Genomic DNA, 23,035 nt, shown 5'->3' with positions numbered 1-23,035 from the left:
AGCCTTAAGTCTGATGCCCCCGCTGGCTGGATTTGAGGGGCTGGTACAGGGCGGGTCATGGACCAAGGAACACGGGGGTGAACAGCACCCCAATACAAGAGTCAGTAGGGAAGGTACCACGGGTGGTAGGGGGTTGGCGCATGTTATGTAGATGTGAGTTTGGTTTAATCTGACACACCCATGACTAATGAGTGTGATGTGCAGGACAAAGTTAGGTTTCACTAGTCTGACTGTCATCTGCATGGGGTTTACTAGTCTGCCTTTCACCTGCATGGAGTTTACTAGTCTGCATGTCACCTGCATGGGGTTTACTAGTCTGCCTGTCACCTGCATGGAGTTTACTAGTCTGACTGTCACCTGCATGGAGTTTACTAGTCTGACTGTCACCTGCATGGAGTTTACTAGTCTGACTGTCACCTGCATGAAGTTTACTAGTCTGCCTGTCACCTGCATGGGGCTCACTAGTCTTGGGGCTCGTGTGTTCTCCATGTGTCAATGAGTTGCTCACAGCCAACATGACATGCCAAGCTACAAACACAGACCATGCCTGTCCCCGAGGGGCCACAACTAGAGTCCTGCAAGGGTCTATTTTTTTTTTTTAAACCAGTACCCGACCCGTACCCGCATGTTCTTGCTACCCGACCTTCAATAGGCTAACTAACCTTTCTGACTCATTTGACCGGAAGTGATGTCAAAAAATGCCGGAAGTGATGCCAAAAAATGTAAAAACCGGAAGAACCACACAAGGGTGGGAGGGATCAAGTCCACACCTTTGTTGGGTACCCAGACAGGTTAGCCACAGACTTCTAACTCGGCCAGGAATCAGGGCCTTTTTGCCTGAAATCAGACCACTTTTGCGGGTACCCGACCTGATGCTGGACTTTAGCCACAATCCACTCCCCCCCCCCCAAGCTCTGCATGACGGACACAAGGGCCTAAAAAACCAAAACCAGCGGCAGAACCGCAGAACAAGAACAACCTTGTAAGTGCCATTATGCTGGTCACACAATGTTACTAATGCCAGTTTGGCTCTTCCTTGGTGACCTTGCCAATATATCCACCAATACGCTGGGTCCAATGCCCCTGATCATCAGAGAGAGGCCAATAAACTGCGGTCAGGTCACATGACTGAATAGAACAGAGACTCTCATGTAGGTAATGCTCACTATTCCCATAGCAACAGACTCCAGCACATCACTATTACTACTGCTCCAGAAATGATGCCCGGTACCAATGGACTGTACCATTTCCCACAACCCCCTGGTGCACATAGCAAGAAATGAGTCCAGAGGTACCATTGGGCAAATATACACCTGGCAGTAAGCCATCGCAACCAATCAGAAAATAGCTTTATTCAACTGTAAGAAAGTTAATCAAATAAAAAATCTGAGTGGTTGCCATGGGTTCCTGCAAGAGCTTCAGCCTGACCAGCTACACTACAAGCTCAGCCGCAGAACTGTCCCGGCAGAACTGTCCCGGCAGTGAGTAGCAAATCTCGTCACTTGGCCTGAGTGCAGTATTGCTGATCCTCTGCGTCCCACGGCTGCTGCTATAATGTGTCCCACTGGGCAGAACGACAGAGGAGAGAAGACACATGTATGGACACAGCTTCTGGATATGATTGAGCCCAGGCGGCAAGTCATGTGACTCACCAGAGAGAGGGTTGTGGCATCTGATGGCCATGTTTGGTCAGACAGAGGGGGAATATGAATGGTTTGCTCCATACACACTGGTCACTCGGCAGAATCTCTCTCTTGGCACCAAATGTCCCGTTTACCCAAATCTCACCGGACCATTGGAACCATGTCCTGTACCTTCTGTATTCAACAGCCACATACACATTGCTGAACTATTTACTATTATGTGTCACATTATTATACTCCCTCATACTGACACAAACTGACACCCGCACCCCCACCCACAGTCAGAAACAACAGAAGCAAAATCAACTGTATCTCAAAGATCAAACAGACCCCCTGCTTCAGCTATTCACCGGTACAGCCCATTTACCTACAGTATACTCACTGGTACAGCCCATTTACCTACAGTATACTCACTGGTACAGACATTTACCTACAGTATACTCACTGGTACAGCCCACTTACCTACAGTATACACTCACTGGTACAGCCCATTTACCTACAGTATACTCACTGGTACAGCCCATTTACCTACAGTATACTCACTGGTACAGCCCACTTACCTACAGTATACACTCACTGGTACAGCCCACTTACCTACAGTATACACTCACTGGTACAGCCCATTTACCTACAGTATACTCACTGGTACAGCCCACTTACCTACAGTATACACTCATTGGTACAGCCCATTCACCTCCAGTATACACTCATTGGTACAGCCCATTCACCTCCAGTATACACTCAATGGTACAGCCAATTCACCTCCAGTATACACTCATTGGTACAGCCCATTCACCTCCAGTATACACTCACTGGTACAGCCCATTCACCTCCAGTATACACTCACTGGTACAGCCCATTCACCTCCAGTATACACTCATTGGTACAGCCCATTCACCTCCAGTATACACTCATTGGTACAGCCCACTTACCTACAGTATACTCACTGGTACAGCCCATTTACCTACAGTATACTCACTGGTACAGCCCATTCACCTCCAGTATACACTCACTGGTACAGCCCATTCACCTCCAGTATACACTCATTGGTACAGCCCATTCACCTCCAGTATACACTCATTGGTACAGCCCATTCACCTCCAGTATACACTCATTGGTACAGCCCATTCACCTCCAGTATACACTCATTAGTACAGCCCATTCACCTACAGTATACTCACTGGTACAGCCCACTTACCTACAGTATACTCACTGGTACAGCCCATTTACCTACAGTATACTCACTGGTACAGCCCACTTACCTACAGTATACTCACTGGTACAGCCCACTTACCTACAGTATACTCACTGGTACAGCCCATTCACCTACAGTATACACTCTTTGGTACAGCCCATTCACCTACAGTATACACTCATTGGTACAGCCCATTCACCTCCAGTATACACTCATTGGTACAGCCCATTCACCTCCAGTATACACTCATTGGTACAGCCCATTCACCTACAGTATACACTCATTGGTACAGCCCATTTACCTACAGTATACTCACTGGTACAGCCCATTCACCTACAGTATACTCACTGGTACAGCCCATTCACCTACAGTATACACTCACTGGTACAGCCCACTTACCTACAGTATACTCACTGGTACAGCCCATTTACCTACAGTATACTCACTGGTACAGCCCACTTACCTACAGTATACTCAATGGTACAGCCCATTTACCTACAGTATACTCACTGGTACAGCCCATTTACCTACAGTATACTCACTGGTACAGCCCATTTACCTACAGTATACTCACTGGTACAGCCCATTTACCTACAGTATACACTCACTGGTACAGCCCATTTACTACAGTATACTCACCGGTACAGCCCATTTACCTACAGTATACTCACCGGTACAGTCCATTTACCTACAGTATACTCACTGGTACAGCCATTTACCTACAGTATACTCACTGGTACAGCCCATTCACCTACAATATACACTCACTGGTACAGCCCCATTCACCTCCAGTATACACTCATTGGTACAGCCCATTCACCTCCAGTAAACACTCATTGGTGCAGCCCATTCACCTACAGTATACTCACTGGTACAGCCCACTTACCTACAGTATACTCACTGGTACAGCCCATTTACCTACAGTATACTCGCTGGTACAGCCCATTCACCTACAGTATACACTCATTGGTACAGCCCATTCACCTACAGTAAACACTCATTGGTACAGCCCATTCACCTACAGTATACTCACTGGTACAGCCCATTCACCTACAGTATACTCACTGGTAACAGCCCATTTACCTACAGTATACACTCACTGGTACAGCCCATTCACCTACAGTATACACTCATTGGTACAACCCATTCACCTCCAGTATACACTCATTGGTACAGCCCATTCACCTCCAGTATACACTCATTGGTACAGCCCATTCACCTCCAGTATACACTCATTGGTACAGCCCACTTACCTACAGTATACTCACTGGTAAAGCCCACTTACCTACAGTATACCTCACTGGTACAGCCAAGTTACCTACAGTATACTCACTGGTACAGCCCACTTACCTACAGTATACTCACTGGTACAGCCCACTTACCTACAGTATACTCACTGGCACAGCCCATTTACCTACAGTATACTCACTGGCACAGCCTATTTACCTACAGTATACTCACTGGTACAGCCCATTTACCTACAGTATATTCACTGGTACAGCCCATTCACCTACAGTATACACTCACTGGTACAGCCCACTTACCTACAGTATACTCACTGGTACAGCCCATTTACCTACAGTATACTCACTGGTACAAGCCCATTTACCTACAGTATACTCACTGGTACAGCCCATTTACCTAAAGTATACTCACTGGTACAGCCCATTCACCTACAGTATACTCACTGGTAACAGCCCATTCACCTATAGTATACACTCATTGGTACAGCCCATTCACCTCCAGTATACACTCATTGGTACAGCCCATTCACCTTTAGTATACATTGACCTACAGTATACTCACTGGTACAGCCCATTGACCTACAGTATACTCACTGGTACAGCCCATTTACCTACAGTATACTCACTGGTACAGCCCATTTACCTAAAGTATACTCACTGGTACAGCCCATTCACCTACAGTATACTCACTGGTACAGCCCATTCACCTATAGTATAACACTCATTGGTACAGCCCATTCACCTCCAGTATACACTCATTGGTACAGCCCATTCACCTCCAGTATACACTCACTGGTACAGCCCATTCACCTACAGTATACACTCACTGGTACAGCCCATTCACCTACAGTATACACTCATTGATACAGCCCATTCACCTACAGTATACACTCATTGGTACAGCCAATTCACCTACAGTATACACTCATTGGTACAGCCCATTCACCTACAGTATACTCACTGGTACAGCCCATTTACCTACAGTATACTCACTGGTACAGCCCATTCACCTACAGTATACTCACTGGTACAGCCCATTCACCTACGGTATACACTCACTGGTACAGCCCACTTACCTACAGTATACTCACTGGTACAGCCCATTTACCTACAGTATACTCACTGGTACAGCCCATTTACCTACAGTATACTCACTGGTACAGTCCATTCACCTAAAGTATACTCACTGGTACAAGCCCATTTACCTACAGTATACTCACTGGTACAGCCCATTTACCTACAGTATACTCACTGGTACAGCCCATTCACCTACAGTATACACTCATTTGTACAGCCCATTCACCTACAGGATATTCACTGGTACAGCCCATTTACCTACAATATACTCACTGGTTCAGCCCATTTACCTACAGTATACTCACTGGTACAGCCCATTCACCTAAAGTATACTCACTGGTACAGCCCATTCACCTATAGTATACACTCATTGGTACAGCCCATTCACCTCCAGTATACACTCATTGGTACAGCCCATTCACCTCCAGTATACATTGACCTACAGTATACTCACTGGTACAGCCCATTGACCTACAGTATACTCACTAGTACAGCCATTGACCTACAGTATACTCACTGGTAGAGCCCATTCACCTAAAGTATACTCACTGGTACAGCCCATTGACCTACAGTACACTCACTGGTACAGCCCATTGACCTACAGTATACTCACTGGTACAGCCCATTTACCTACAGTATACACTCATTGGTACAGCCCATTTACCTACAGTATACTCACTGGTACAGCCCGTTTACCTACAGTATACTCACTGGTACAGCACATTTACCTACAGTATACTCACTGGTACAGCCCATTCACCTAAAGTATACTCACTGGTACAGCCCATTTACCTACAGTATACTCACTGGTACAGCCCATTTACCTACAGTATACTCACTGGTACAGCCCATTTACCTAAAGTACCACTGTACAGCCATTCACCTACAGTATACTCACTGGTACAGCCCATTCACCTATAGTATACACTCATTGGTACAGCCCATTCACCTCCAGTATACACTCATTGGTACAGCCCATTCACCTCCAGTATACACTCACTGGTACAGCCCATTCACCTACAGTATACACTCATTGGTACAGCCCATTCACCTACAGGATACTCACTGGTACAGCCCATTTACCTACAATATACTCACTGGTTCAGCCCATTTACCTACAGTATACTCACTGGTACAGCCCATTTACCTAAAGTATACTCACTGGTACAGCCCATTCACCTACAGTATACACTCACTGGTACAGTCCATTCACCTACAGTATACACTCACTGGTACAGCCCATTCACCTACAGTATACACTCATTGGTACAGCCCATTCACCTACAGTATACACTCATTGATACAGCCCATTCACCTACAGTATACACTCATTGGTACAGCCAATTTACCTACAGTATACACTCATTGGTACAGCCCATTCACCTACAGTATACTCACTGGTACAGCCCATTTACCTACAGTATACTCACTGGTACAGCCCATTCACCTACAGTATACTCACTGGTACAGCCCATTCACCTACAGTATACTCACTGGTACAGCCCACTTACCTACAGTATACTCACTGGTACAGCCCATTTACCTACAGTATACTCACTGGTACAGCCCATTGACCTACAGTATACTCACTGGTACAGTCCATTCCACCTAAAGTATACTCACTGGTACAGCCCATTTACCTACAGTATACTCACTGGTACAGACAATTTACCTACAGTATACTCACTGGTACAGCCCATTCACCTACAGTATACACTTCATTTGTACAGCCCATTCACCTACAGTATACTCACTGGTACAGCCCATTCACCTACAGTATACACTCACTGGTACAGCCCACTTACCTACAGTATACTCACTGGTACAGCCCATTTACCTACAGTAACTCCACTGGTACAGCCCATTTACTAAGTATACTACTGTACAGCCCATTTACCTACAGTATACTCACTGGTACAGTCCATTCACCTAAAAAAGTATACTCATGGTACAGCCCATTTACCTACAGTATACTCACTGGTACAGCCAATTTTTACCTACAGTACTCACTGGTACAGCCCTTCACTCTACAGTTACACTTCATTTGTACAGCCCATTCACCCTACAGGATACTCACATGGGTACAGGGCCCATTATAACCTACGAATACACTTCACTGGTTCAGCCATTTACCTACAAGTATACTCCTGGTACAGGCCCATTCACCTAAAGTATACTCACTGGTACAGCCCATTTGACCTAGCAGTAATACTCACTGTACAGCCCATTGACCTACAGTATACTCACTGGTAACAGCCCATTTTACCTACAGTATACTCAATGGTACAGCCCATTACCTACAGTATACTCATCTGGTACAGCCCATTTAACTACAGTATTACTCAACGGTACAGCCATTTACCTCCAGTATACACTCATTGGTACAGCCATTCAAACCTCCAGTATACCACTCATGGTACAAGGCCCACTTACCTACAGTTATTACCTCACTGGTACAGCCCATTCACCTAAAAGTGATACCACTGGTACAGCCCATGTTACTACAGTATACTACACTGGTACAGCCCATTTACCTTAACAGTATACCTCACTGCGTACAGCCCATTCACCTATAGTATACACTCATTGGTACAGCCCATTCACCTATAGTATACACGCATTGGTTACAGCCCATTCACCTCCAGTAGTACACTATTGTACAGCCCATTCAACCGTCCAGTATACACTTCATTTCGTACAGACCATTCACCTTCCAGTATACACTCATTGGTAAGCCCATTCACCTACAGTATACTCCACTGGTACAGCCCACTTACCTACAGGTATACTCACTGGTTACAGCCCATTCACCCTACAGTATACTCACTGGTACAAGCCCATTCACCTCAGTAGACACTCATTGGTACAGCCCATTCACCTCAGTATACACTCATTGGACAGCCCACTCACCTACAGTATACTCACTGGTACAGCCCATTTACCATACAGTATACTTCACTGGTACAGCCCATTTACCTACAGTATACTCACTTGTACAAGCCCATTCACCTTACAGTATTTTACACTCATTTGTACAGCGCATTCACCTACAGTAACACTCATTGGTACAGCCCATTCACCTACAGTATACTCACTGCGTACAGCCATTCACCTACAGTATACTCATTGTTACAGCCCTTTACCTACAGTAATACACTCACTGGTACCAGCCCATTTTCACCTACAGTATACACTCATTGTGTACCAACCCATCACCTCCAGTATACACTCATTGTAAAGCCCATTCCCTCCAGTATATCACTCATTGGTACAGGGCCCATCACTCCAGTATACCTCATTTGCGTACAGCCCATTCACCGTCCAGTATACAACTCGATTTGTACAGCCCATTCACCTCCGTATACAACTCATTGGTACAGCCCATCCCTCCAGTATACACTCATTGGTACAGCCCAACTTACCTACAGTATATCACTGGTACAGCCCAGTTTACCTACAGTATTACTCCACTGGTACAGCCCATTTACCTACAGTATACTCACTGGTTACAGCCCATTTACCTACAGTATACTCACTGGTACAGCCCACTTACCTACAGTATACTCGACTGGCTACAGCCCACTTAACCTACAGTATTATCACTGTACAGGCCCATTCACTAAAAGTATTAAGCTCACTGGTACAAGCCCATTTACCTACAGTTATACACTAATTGTACAGCCCATTCACCTCCAGTTATACACTCACTGCGTTACAGCCCATCCACCTACAGTTAACACTCACTGGTACCAGTCCATTCACCTACAGTAATACCACTCACTGTACAGCACCATTCACCTACAGTATGACACTCACTGGTTACCAGCCCATTCCCTACAGTATACACTCATGATAACAGGGCCCATTTACCCTACAGTATACACTCATTGGTACAGCCAATTCACCTACAGTAACACTCATTGTAAGGCCCATTCACCTACAGTATACGTCACTGGTACAGCCCATCACCTACAGTATTACTCACTGGTACAGCCCATTTAAACTAACAGTATACTCACTGGTACAGCCCATTCAACCACGTATACTCACTGGTACAGCCCATTCACCTACAGTATACACTCACTCGTAACAGCCCACTTTAACCTACGTATACTCACTGGTTACAGCCATTTACCTACAGTATACTCACTGGTACAGGCCCACTTACCTACAGTATACTCAATGGCTACAAGCCCCATTTACCTACAGTATACTCCACTGGTACAGCCCATCTTACCACAGTATACTCACTGCGACAGCCCATTCACCCTACCAGTATACTCACTGGTACAGCCATTCACCTACAGTATTACTCACGGTACAGCCCATTCACCTACAGTATACTCACTGTACAGCCCATTTACCTACAGTTATACTCACTGGTAACAAGCCCATTCACCTACAGTATACACTCATTGGTACAGCCCATTCACCTTTACAGCTATACACTCATTGGTACAGCCCATCACCTACAGTATACACTCCAACTAGGTTACAGCCCGATTCACCTACCAGTATTACACTCACTGGTTACAGCCCATTCACCTACAGTATACACTCATTGGATTACAGCCCATCACCTCCAGTATACACTATTGGTACAGCCCATTCACCTCCAGTATTACACTCATTGGTACAGCCCATTCACCTTCCAGGTATACACTTCATTGGTACAGCCCATTCACCCCAGTATACACTCATTGGTACAGCCCATTTCACCTCCAGTATACACTCATTGGTTTACAGCCCATTCAACCTCCAGTATTACTTCACCTACAGTATACTCACTGGTACAGCCAATTTACCTACAGTATACTCACTGGTACAGCCATTTACCTACAGTATTAGCTCACTGGTACAGCCCCATTCAACCTATAGTATACACTCATTGGTACAGCCCATTCACTCTATAGTATACACTCATTGCGTAAGCCCATTCACCTCAACAGTATACACTCCATTAGGTACAGCCCATTCACCTCCAGTATAAACACTCATTGGTACAGCCCATTCAACCTCCAGTATACATTTTGACCTACAGTATACTCACTGGTACAGCCCCATTGACCTACAGTTACTCACTGGTACAGCCCTTGACCTTACAGTATTACTCACTGTACAGCCCATTCACCTCCAGTTATACATTGACCGTACCCAGTTATACTTCATGGTAAGCCCATTCGACCTACAGATACTCATTGGTACAGCCCATTCCCTCCAGTATACACTCATTGGTACAGCCACTTAAACTAACAGTATACTCACTCCCTTAAGTACTGGGCTATTGTGAGTTTGTGCTTATTATTATAATAACAGGTGCCTTATAATGCATGAGTGATGTCACAACTGTATAACTATAATAATATTATTTTTGTGTAATTAAATCTCTCACTGTGCAGTCCTGTGACCCTTTAAAGGCACGAGGCTGAGTTATACAGGGAACTCTGAGTATCACTCTTGTATTATAAGGGATAATGTACCCCCTACTGTAAATGATAAGGATACTAGAAGTCACTAAGGGGTTGTTCTGTGACCATATAAAGGCACAAGGCTGCAGGCTGAGTTATACAGGGAACTCTGAGTATCACTCATGTATTATAAGGGATAATGTACCCCCTACTGTAAATGATAAGGATACTAGAAGTCACTAAGGGGTTGTTCTGTGACCATATAAAGGCACAAGGCTGCAGGCTGAGTTATACAGGGAACTCTGAGTATCACTCATGTATTATAAGGGATAATGTACCCCCTACTGTAAATGATAAGGATATTAGAAGTCACTGAGGGATTGTTCTGTGACCATATAAAGGCACAAGGCTGCAGGCTGAGTTATGCAGGGAACTCTGAGTATCACTCATGTATTATAAGGGATAATGTACCTCCTACTGTAAATGATAAGGATATTAGAAGTCACAGAGGGGTTGTTCTGTGACCATATAAAGGCACAAGGCTGCAGGCTGAGTTATACAGGGAACTCTGAGTATCACTCATGTATTATAAGGGATAATGTACCCCCTACTGTAAATGATAAGGATATTAGAAGTCACTGAGGGGTTGTTCTGTGATCATATAAAGGCACAAGGCTGCAGGCTGAGTTATACTGGAAACTCTGAGTATCACTCATGTATTATAAGGGATAATGTACCCCCTACTGTAAATGATAAGGATATTAGAAGTCACTGAGGGGTTGTTCTGTGACCATATAAAGGCACAAGGCTGCAGGCTGAGTTATACGGGGAACTCTGAGTATCACTCATGTATTATAAGGGATAATGTACCCCCTACTGTAAATGATAAGGATATTAGAAGTCACTGAGGGGTTGTTCTGTGATCATATAAAGGCACAAGGCTGCAGGCTGAGTTATACAGGGAACTCTGAGTATCACTCATGTATTATAAGGGATAATGTACCCCCTACTGTAAATGATAAGGATATTAGAAGTCACTGAGGGGTTGTTCTGTGACCATATAAAGGCACAAGGCTGCAGGCTGAGTTATACAGGGAACTCTGAGTATCACTCATGTATTATGTCGGGGCCCATAAGGAAAGGGAGCAACATAAGGAACCACTTTATTTGCAAAAGAGAATAATCAATACAAGGAATAGCCTTCCAGCAGATGTTGTGGGGAAAGCAATTCAAACATACACAGGACAGCGATTCATCACTTTTAAGGCTTTAAAAAAGCAAACAAAATTAGGCCTGGACAGATAAATAAGAGTAGTTTTTTTTCTTTCCTCAAATAGGTGATGTCACAATGGTACCAAAATATATGTTTACAACTGTCACCTCCCATCTTGAGTACAGTGGAACCAATGGTAAGGATAGGAACCTGCACGTTATACTGTAGTCTGTTTATAAAGTGCAAACATGCTCAGCAGTACATTATATATATTATATCTATATACATACACACACACAGAGGAGGCAGGGGAGAAACAATGAAGCACAGAGTCAAAACGAAATTCCTGTGTCTGTAATTGTGAGGGGGCAGGGGCTTGTGTAACGCCTATTAAACCTGGATAAAAGTTTCCTTCTTCTTGGGCTGGGAAACCAACAACCCAGAGCAGCTGTTTCTCATTACCAAATAAAAACGACCTCCGGCAGAGCAGTTAACCAGATCACTGCATATATATATAATACACAAAGACCATGAATATATTGTAAATCATATCCTTATAAGTGGTGACTAGTGATGTCATCAGTTATGAACGGTGAGTAGTGATGTCATTTTTGTCACTTGACTCGCTAAAACCTGTGTATTATAATAAATAAAGTACCCCTTGTTGTAAAATATGAGGATATTAGAAGTTACCTCGGAGTTCCATGACCTGTATAAAAGATATGTATATGGTCATGGAACTCCTCGGTGACTTATAATATCCTTATATTTTACAATAAGGGGTACTTTATTCATTATATATACTTTCACTATATATAGATAAACTGATGGTGCATGCTAATACATTCATGTTAATGGAAAGAAATTCCTCTGTAGTGACAACAGGAGGTACATAAAGCTAGGCAGAGTGTATGGGTCAGCCCTGAATGATAGCAATGCCCTTCAGCAGGACCAGTGATTAACTGGTGATTAAAGAGATAAATGCCAGCTGAGGAGCACAGGCAGTGGGTGGAGAAGGAGTCAGAGCCCAGAAGTTTAGGGCCCCTGTCTAGAGACCATTATAATGATCACATGGCTCACCTTAAGGAACATCTACCTACAAGTGAGGTCCTGAAGAAGTATGCTCCAAGGCAAGGGTCCCCAAGCTTTTTTACCCATGAGCCACATTCCAACATAAAAAGAGTTGGGGAGCAAAGCAGACATGACAAATTTCCTGGGGTGCCAAATAAGGGATTTGATTGGCTATTTGGTAGCCCCTATGTGGACTGGCAGACTACAGGAGTCTCTGTTTGGCACTACATCTGGTTTTTATGCAACTAAAACTTGCCTTCAAACCTGGAGTTCATGAATAAATAGGGATGCACTGAATCCATTATTTTAGGATTCAGCAGAATCCCGAATCCTTCGTGAAAGATTTGGCCGAATACCGAACCAAACCCAACCCCTAATTTGCATATGTAAATTAGGAAAACTAATGGGAAAGAGAGTAAAAAAACTTTTAAATTAATTGTTTATGCCATGAAAAGTCACATGATTTTTTGGATTCGGATTTGGACCGACCAGGTTGGATTCGGCCTGAAATCCTTCTGAAAAAGGCAGAATCTTGGATTTGGTGCATCCCTAAAACTAAGCACTTGCTTTGAGGCCACTGGGAGCAACAACCAATGGGTTAGTGAGTAATATCTTGTTCAAGAGCCACTGGTTGGGGATCACCGGCCTAAGGAGTTGAGAGACAGAAGTGCCTGTAGGTGCTGCATGTCATTCATATTATGATGTTCTTTAGGGCTTCTTTAGGGCTTGTAGGGGTGGAACAAGCTCTGGCACAAAACTGTCCCCATTATATGCATGCCATTCACTTTTCACTCTCGCTTCGATTTGTGAAACCCCCAGTAGAATGGATAGTGCGGTAAGACAAAGCTGGAGTAATAGGGTGGGACACAATAAACAGAATATCAGATGCAAGAGACTGATTATTACACTACAGTGAATGTGTTTTCATTGGTATCTCCCACCCCCCCATGGCATATTGTCTTCATATAAATGTACCATGTGACCAGAGAATGGATACCAGCAACTCCTATAGGGCCAAAGGCTTCAGACATGAGTCCATTAGTTACTCTCTATTAAACCTACTTAGCCAACATAGGACACCTGCACAGGCCCTCTTCCTGAACTGGCTGGAAGGTTGGGAAAGGTGGGAGGGATTGCCAGTTAGGATTGCCACTGATGGCTGATCCCAATGTTATTAATAGGGAAAAAATATAAATCTATAGGAAGGCCGGTATTTTTTTCCAGAAAAGGTGGCAACCCTAGGGCCAGTGCAGACCATATCTTGTCTAGGTGGGTTTAGTTGTCCTTTAAAATGTAATCTTTGTTCCTCTTTAATCGTAGTGCAATATTCAAACACCTACCTTGTAAAAGACCATATTATCATAGCTCCAGTCTGTAAAAAGAGGTTCTGTGTTAGTTGTGTAAAAGGATTGGTAAGGGATACAAGGAAGGAGAGAGGGGGGGTACGGGAAAAAAGAACAGGGGGGCAGGAGGAGTAAGAGAAGAAGTGGGAAGAACAAGTGGAAGAGAGAACTACAGCAGGCAGGGGGTGTAAAGGAGGATGCAGGAGACTGAGTTGGTACTTACCTGACGTCATTGTTTCTTTGGTCCATACGGATTCCATCTCTCTGCAAACAAGAAACATGTATTAAGATCTCTGTGCTATTTACTAAACCTGCAATGGGGCTCATTGCCCATAATGTTCCTTCCATGAAGCTTAGCTTGCAGTTTTAGCCTGCCCTGAGTAGCCATTATATTAAGGTGACTGGCCACAGACCATAGCCCTCCCATTTCGTTATAACCCCGCAATACGAATATACCCGCTGCCTGAATCTAAAAGCCCAGTACAAATGAGAAACCTTATGGGACCTAGATTTCACACTGCAGCCTGCAAACCCTTCATTGTAATAATTATTAGATATTCATAGTAGGACTGGCACAAAATTGGACTTCACTCCAATGCTTGATGCGATTAAAAGTATATTTTATTTAACAAAGAAAGATCTCAAAATGATGTAGCCTTATGTGTTTCGTGCCTTGTGGGCAGATATTTAAATGAAAATGAACCAATGAAATACAAGCTTAGGACAGCCAATCACAGTCGTCGATATAGATGAAATTAGACTATCCAATGTTAACATAGAAATACAGGTTCTAAAAACATAGTATTTCTATTTTAACATTGGATATCCTAATTTCATCTATATCCAGGGCCACCATTAGAAACATTTTTGGGACCCCACAGTTTTGGGGACACCACAGTGAAAAGACACGGACATCAGCGCTAAAAATGGTAAACCCCCCCACACACAAGTTATAAAAAGCCATTGATGGTCAGGGTCCCCCATAAATGTTTTTCTTTTTTTTTTTAAAAAAACCATTGGCCCCGTGTAGCCCCATAAAAGTTTTTTTAAAAATCATTGGTGGTCAGGGCTCCCCATAAGTTAAAAATAAAGTGTTGACGCCAGGGCCCCCCTTACAAATTAAAAAAAACATTGGGGCTCCAGCAAATATTAAAAAAAAACCCATTGGTGGCAGGAGCCTATAGAGTATTAAAATAATACATTGTGGCTAGGGCTCTAAAAACATTAAAAAACACACATTGGTGTTCAGTAGGACTTCAAGTTCAGCTCTTCAGGTCTTTTCACTGCTTCGGGACTTCAAGTTCGGCTCTTTTTGTGACTTCGCGTCTTTTCGCGGCCTTGGGACTTCGCCAGTTTAGCTCTTTTCGTGACTTCACCAGTTCGAAACTTCTGCTTTTCATTGGTTCAGGAGTTCCGAAGAGGGGAGCCCTGCTATTTTGATAAGTGCAGCACAGCCAGGCCCCCCTTTAGGCCCGGGTCCAGTACAGGAGTAACCCTGATGGCGGCCCTGTCTATATCAACTACTGTGATTGGCTGTCCTAAGCTTGAATTTCATTGGTTCATTTTCATTTAAATATCTGTGTGTGTCCAGAAGATGTCCAGCCTATGATTAAGTGCAGACAAGGCATGAAGCACGTCAGGCTACATCATTTGAGATGTTTCTTTGTTAAATAAAATTTACCTTTAATCGCATCAAACATTGTTGTGTAGTCTGGTTTTGTGCCAGTCCTACTATGAATATCTAATCACATTTATTGCCTCCCAAAAGCTGAAGGTCTGGGGCTTGTGCACCTGGACCCCCCATCTTTATTGGTAAGTCAACCCTGCTATTATACTACAATCAACATTGAATATTCTTTTGAATAATTTGTTTATTACTTCATTGTAATTACCCTGAAGTCAACCCGGCCCACTGCCATTACCCAGGGAATCATCTGTTGGGGTTTTAACCAGTAAGGGGGTGACCTGAGCAAAGTATTTGTTCTGCTGCCCCATCTAAGTTTGCATCATCTCTATATAAATACAGTGCTGCTGTCAGTGAGAGTACAGATAGGGGCTCTAAAGCAGAGGGAGCTTAAAGGAGAACTAAACCCTAAAAATGAATGTGGCTAAAAATGCCATGTTTTATATACTGAGCTTATTGCACAAGCCTAAAGTTTCAGCTTGTCAATAGCAGCAATGATCCAGGACTTCAAACTTGTCACAGGGGGTCACCATCTTGGAAAGTGTCTGTGACACTCACATGCTCAGTGGGCTCTGAGAAGCTGTTGAGAAGCTAAGCTTAGGGCTCGTCAATAATTATCCAGCAGAAAATGAGCTTCGCCTGTAATATAAGCTGATGCTACAGGTTTGCTGATTATTAAATTCTGATGCTAATTGCACTGGTTTCTGTGCTGCCATGTAGTATTTATCTGTATTAATTACTAATCAGCCTTATAGTGTGACATTTCTATTCTATGTGTACTGTATATTGTGAGTGGGTCCCTAAGCTCAGTAAGTGACAGCAGCACAGAGCATGTGCAGTGAATCAGCAGAAAAGAAGATGGGGAGCTACTGGGGCATCTTTGGAGACACAGATCTTTACTGCTAAAGGGCTGTATTTACCTTGGGCTGGTACAGAAGCTCAAAACATAATATACAACAAGTTAAGTTTAACTTTTCTTGTCCTTTAAAAGAGACCTGAATGTCTGATTCGTGGCCCATCGACAGGGGCAGGGCTTGTGGGGTGCAGGCAGTATTAAGGTGGATTCTGGGCAGGTTTTGGGCATAACGGGGCATGGCTGGTGAATGAGGTTGGCACACATGCAAGGACAGACAGACACAAGCTATATACACACGCTGTTCTTATAGTCAGAGAGGAACATGTATTTTCACACCTTTGTTTCTGTTTCTTTCTGTCTTTACCTACAAGAGAGAAATAGATAGAAATATGTATCACAGAGAGCCCAGTATATGTGCAGAGTAATAACGGCATTGCCTTCACTCACATCTCTTCACCATCAGCACCGACGCTGACACCACAACAACCACAGCAGCAACGGCGCCAGCAGCAGATACTGAAATCACCCAGATGGGAACTGTAATAATGAGACAATTTCATCAGTTTCACTTCTGTTCAACATGAACAGAAATTTCCCTTCCATTAGTTTATCATAAAATATTGTTACAAATATTCAAACCGCTATTCCAGTTAAAGCTTCCCGGACTCCTCCGTAAAGGGGATGTAAAACCCTAAAAATACACTCTAAAATTCAAATGGGCCAAGGAGAATACATGGAGAGTACACTCTAATGAGGGAAACAGATACAATACAGGTAGAGGGAACCATTGGGAGAAGGGAATGTAAGCAGACCTTACATTCTAATATATATATATAGAGAGAGAGAGAGAGAGAGAGAGAGAGAGAGAGAGAGAGAGAGAGAGAGAGAGAGAGAGAGATACAGTACAGGGAGAATGAACAATTGGGAGAAGGGAATTCTGCCCTGCAGAGCTTACACTCTAATATACAGAGGAAAACAGAGAGTATTGCCCTGCAGAGCTTATACTCTAATATACAAAGGAAAACAGAGAGTATTGCCCTGCAGAGCTTAAACTCTAATATACAGAGGGAATACAGGGAGAGGGGACTATTGAGAGAAGGGAATCCTGCACTGCAGAGCTTACACTCTAATATAGAGAGAGACAGAGATACAGTACAGGGAGAACCATTGGTAGAAGGGAATCCTGTCCTGCAGAGCTTACACTCTAATATACAGAGGGACACAGATACAATACAAGGGAGAGGGGACTATTGAGAGAAGGGAATCCTGCACTGCAGAGCTTACACTCTAATATAGAGAAAGACAGAGATACAGTACAGGGAGAACCATTGGTAGAAGGGAATCCTGTCCTGCAGAGCTTACACTCTAATATACAGAGGGACACAGGTACAATACAGGGAGAGGGAACCATTGGGAGAAGGTAATTCTGCCCAGCAGAGCTTATACTCTAAAATACAGAGGGACACAGATACAATACAAGGAGAGGGAACAATTGGGAGAAGGTAATTCTGCCTTGCAGAGCTTACACTTTAATATACAGACAACCTATAAAAGTAAGGCATAGCAGGTGGGAAGGAGCATACTAACCAGACACCATCACTTGCAGAACATTACTAGCCTCTGATGACTGCAGTCGATCTAACACCCTGGCTTGGTATTGGCAGTAGTATTTCTTAACATCAGACGTACGGAGCCCACTGACTATGAAGGTCACACTGTGCCTGGCCTCTTGGGCATCTAGTTTCTGCAGGGTCTCATTGCTGCCCTCTAGATATAGGTAGAAGACTCCTTCCTTATGCTGCTCTGGTGCAGTGCATTGCAAGTTAGCCGACTGCCCCTCGCGCACAACCCCTGGAGTTGCCAGAGTGAGAACAGGGGGTGGCAGAACTTCTGTAAAATAATGAACATATTATATGCATCTTATTAAACTCCCTGCCATATCTCCATCAACATAGTTCATACACCCCCTCTTCATCTAATCCCTCAGGGCAAATTGGATGTAATGCTCAGGTGCCCCGGATGGGCAGGCAATAGTCCACAAGACAGTATTTTATTCGCTCAGTACTTACATTTTTTTCAGGTTTCTGTCCATCACTCGTGTTGCTCCGCCCCCTTTAGCATCACGGTGTGTGACTCGACCCCCTTTACATCACGACCCATCCCTTTTTGTTCCAGCTCCCCCACCGGCCAGTAAATTTTTTTAGTAAAGGTGGCAATCCTAGTACCAGTCCAAGCAACCAAGCCCTTTAGCAGTAAAGATCTGTGTCTCCAAAGATGCCCCAGTAGCTCTTAAGTAGGTTTTAATAAGCAGCTCTAAAGTCTTCAATTTCAATAATCTGGTAGTTTGGGTCCAAATTGCCCTAGCACCCATGCATTGATTTGAATAAGAGACTGGGGTATGAATAGAAGAGGCCTGAATAGAAAGAGGAGTAATAAAAAGTACCAATAACAATAAATATGTAGCCTTACAGAGCATTTGTTTTTTTAGATGAGGTCGGTGACCCCCACTTGAAAGCTGGAAAGAGTCAGAAGAAGAAGACGGCAAAAAATTCAAAAAGAAAAATGAAGGCCAATTGAAATGTTGCTTTGAATTAGCCATTCTATAACATACTAAAAGTTAATTGTAGAGGCAAACCACCCCTTTAATAGATTTACCAGCAGCTAGTACCTACCTGTTCTTGTGCCAGATATTTGCATTCCAAAGACTCCTGAAGCACAGCATGAAATAAAGACAAGAAACTTATTAACTGCATGTATATTAAAGAAATGAAATCAAGGACTACAGAAATATATTATTTGTGGCTTTTGAGTTATTTAGCTTTTTATTCAGCAGCTCTCCAGCTTGCAGTTTTAGTTGGTTGCTACGGTCCAAATTACCCCAGCAACCATGCATTGATTTAAACGAGAGACTGGAATATGAATAGGAGAGGGACTGAATAGAAAGATAGCAATAAAAAAAAGTGGCAATAACAATATATTTGTAGCCTTACAGAGCATTTGTTTTTTTAAATGTGGTCAGTGACCCCCCATTGGAAAGCTGGAGAGAGTCAGAAGAAAGCAATAAATTAAAAAACGATGAAATAAATAAATAATTAAATAGTGAAGACCAATTGAAAAGTTACTTAGAATTGGCCATGCTATAACATACTAAAATTTAACTTTCAGTGCATTTGGCAATAATGCAGGGGAGGGAGTCGCTGAGGGTCAGAATAGAAGATGAACAGTTGACTTGAACAAAAATGTGAACAATAAAAATGAGGAATAACAGCAAAGTTCCAGAGACTGGAATATGACTAGGAGAGGCCTGAATAGAAAGATGAGTAATAATAATAAGTAGCAATAACAATACAGTCTGTAGTCTGAGAAAGCATTTGTTCTCAAGATGGGGCCAGTGACCCCATTTAAAAGCTGGCAAAAGGCAAATCATTAAAAAAGTATAAAAATAAAAAAACAATGAAGACCAATTGAAAAGTTATTATTTGTGGTTGTTGAGTGATTTAGCTTTCTATTAGGCAGCTCTTCAATTACAGTAATCTGGTAGCTAGGTTTCAACTTACCCTAGCAACCATACATCGATTTGAATAAGAGACTGGAATATGAACAGTCAATTTGTTTTTTGCCGGGGTCAAAGACCCCCCCTTCCCCCTTACAACCATAGAGCATTTTCAGTGGCAAGCCAATAAGAGGGCTATTAATTAACAAACCATAACAGATGAAGACCTGTAACATACTAAACATTCATTTAATTATTTCCTTTTTTAGTATTAGTAACAGAACATCTATGAACAATGGGCACTGTCAAAATATAACTGTGTATATCTAGTACTGCTAGTATTATACATACAGGGAACATAGTACTGCTAGTATTATACATACAGGGAACATAGTACTGCTAGTATTATACACAGAGAGAGCACAGTACTGCTAGTATTATACATACAGGGAACATAGTACTGCTAGTATTATACATACAGGGAACATAGTACTGCTAGTATTATACATAAAAGGAACATAGTACTGCTAGTATTATACACAGAGAGAGCACAGTACTGCTAGTATTATACATACAGGGAACATAGTACTGCTAGTATTATACATACAGGGAACATAGTACTGCTAGTATTATACATAAAGGGAACATAGTACTGCTAGTATTATACACAGAGAGAGCACAGTACTGCTAGTATTATACACAGAGAGAGCACAGTACTGCTAGTATTATACATACAGCGAACATAGTACTGCTAGTATTATACATACAGGAAGAATAGTACTGCTAGTATTATACATAATGGGAGTATTGTACTGCTAGTATTATACATAGAGGGAGCATAGTACTGCTAGTATTATACACAGAGAGAGCACAGTACTGCTAGTATTAGACATACAGGGAACATAGTACTGCTAGTATTATACACAGAGAGAGCACAGTACTGCTAGTATTATACATACAGGGAGAATAGTACTGCTAGTATTATACATAGAGGGAGCATAGTACTGCTAGTATTATACATACAGGGAGCATAGTACTGCTAGTATTATACATACAGGGAGCATAGTACTGCTAGTATTATACATAGAGGGAGTATAGTACTGCTAGTATTATATATAGAGGGAGCATAGTACTGCTAGTATTATACATACAGGGAGCCTAGTACTGCTATTATTATAGATATATGGAGCATAGTACTGCTAGTATTATAGATATATGGAGCATAGTACTACTAGTATTAAAGATATATGGAGCATAGTACCGCTAGTATTATACATACAGCAAGCACAGTACTGCTATTATTATACATACAGGGAGCATAGTATAGTACTGCTAGTATTACACATACAGGGAGCATAGTACTGCTAGTGCTATAGATACAGTATATGGAGCATAGTACTTCTAGTGTTATAGATATATGGAGCATAGTACAACTAGTATTATACATACAGTAAGCACAGTACTTCTAGTATTATACATACAGGCAGCATAAAACCGCTAGTATTATACATACTGTACATGGAGCACAGTACTGCTAGTATTATAGATACAGTATATGGAGCATAGCACTTCTAGTGTTATAGATATATAGAGCAAAGTACTACTAGTATTATACATACAGGGAGCACAGTACTGCTATTATTAACCATACAGAGCACAGTACTGCTAGTATGATAGATATTTGGAGCATTAGTACTGCTAGTATTATACATACAGTAAGCACAGCACTGCTATTATTATACATACAGGGAGCACATAGTACTGCTATTATTATAGATATATGTAGCATAGTACTGCTAGTATTATAGATATATGGAGCATAGTACTGCTAGTATTATAGATATATGGAGCATAGTACTGCTATTATTATAGATATATGGAGCATAGTACTGCTAGTATTATAGATATATTTAGCATAGTACTGCTAGTATTATAGATATATGGAGCATAGTACTGCTATTATTATAGATATATGGAGCATAGTACTGCTAGTATTATAGATATATGTAGCATAGTACTGCTAGTATTATAGATATATGTAGCATAGTACTGCTAGTATTATAGATATATGGAGCATAGTACTGCTATTATTATAGATATATGGAGCATAGTACTGCTAGTATTATAGATTTATGAAGCAGAGTACTACCAGTGTTAGACACAGGGGCACAAATCATAACTGCAGCAGAGAAAGCTTAGGGAGAGTAACATGTGGGACACACAGGGTTGTTTGTACCAACTTACCGAGCAAAAGGACCAACTGCTGTAGCTTCATCCCTGTCTCTCTGGTCTGTGTTACTGCCTCTGTGCTGTTTGGGACACAGAATCACCGCACCCAGGAAAAGGAACTGGAGGTTACCAACAGGAAACCCCTTGTATTTCATAAGTAGGTGCGGTGTTGTGCCATAAGGCCAACTGCTACAGGGGACAAACTGACTGCAGCAAAACCACTCACACAAGCAAATTATACCCATAACAATTTATTTATTCATTTATAACTAGGGTTGCCATCTTTTCTGGAAAAAAAATACGGCTTTCCTATTTATTTTTTCTCTATTAATAACATTGGGATCAGCCATCATTTTTACCGGCCAGGCAGTTAAAATACCGGCCAGGTGGCAACCCTATTTATAACAGACCCTGGAGGATCATAATGAATAACATAATGAATGCCATTATGTTACATGGTGATTGTAAAAGGAGTTGATCCAGAGGAAGCCATGTCCAATCTGCCGTACAGATAGGAAAAGATTCTTCCCTTCCTACAAATGGCCAGTGGGATCAGTCCTTGGATCAACTTCACACAAA

At 42.5% G+C, this 23,035-nt stretch overlaps 1 protein-coding gene and 1 long non-coding RNA gene across 2 annotated transcripts; both read right to left on the bottom strand.

Annotated features, from left to right (window-relative positions):
* Window positions 1-4,426: 4,426 nt before the first annotated feature.
* LOC121401631 lies at window positions 4,427-6,501 on the bottom strand. Its single transcript, XR_005966410.1, has 4 exons — window positions 6,373-6,501; window positions 6,109-6,210; window positions 4,995-5,581; window positions 4,427-4,612 (listed from the first exon to the last, which is right to left on the bottom strand). It is a non-coding gene; the product is annotated as an uncharacterized LOC121401631 (long non-coding RNA).
* A 6,769-nt stretch (window positions 6,502-13,270) lies between these two features.
* Window positions 13,271-22,644, bottom strand: LOC108710168 (natural cytotoxicity triggering receptor 1). The gene is made up of 7 exons (XM_041587250.1): window positions 22,472-22,644; window positions 19,407-19,442; window positions 18,322-18,624; window positions 17,182-17,271; window positions 17,071-17,098; window positions 14,418-14,458; window positions 13,271-14,223 (listed from the first exon to the last, which is right to left on the bottom strand). The coding sequence occupies exons 1-7, from the start codon at window positions 22,500-22,502 to the stop codon at window positions 14,180-14,182; spliced, it is 573 nt and encodes a 190-aa protein (XP_041443184.1). The 5' UTR covers window positions 22,503-22,644; the 3' UTR covers window positions 13,271-14,179.
* Window positions 22,645-23,035: the final 391 nt, after the last annotated feature.

The sequence above is a fragment of the Xenopus laevis genome, chromosome 3L (genome assembly GCF_017654675.1).
Source record: "Xenopus laevis strain J_2021 chromosome 3L, Xenopus_laevis_v10.1, whole genome shotgun sequence".
Lineage (NCBI taxonomy): Eukaryota > Metazoa > Chordata > Amphibia > Anura > Pipidae > Xenopus > Xenopus laevis.
The sequence above is the reverse complement of the archived record's forward strand: the minus strand, read 5'-3'. Positions and strand labels throughout refer to the sequence as shown.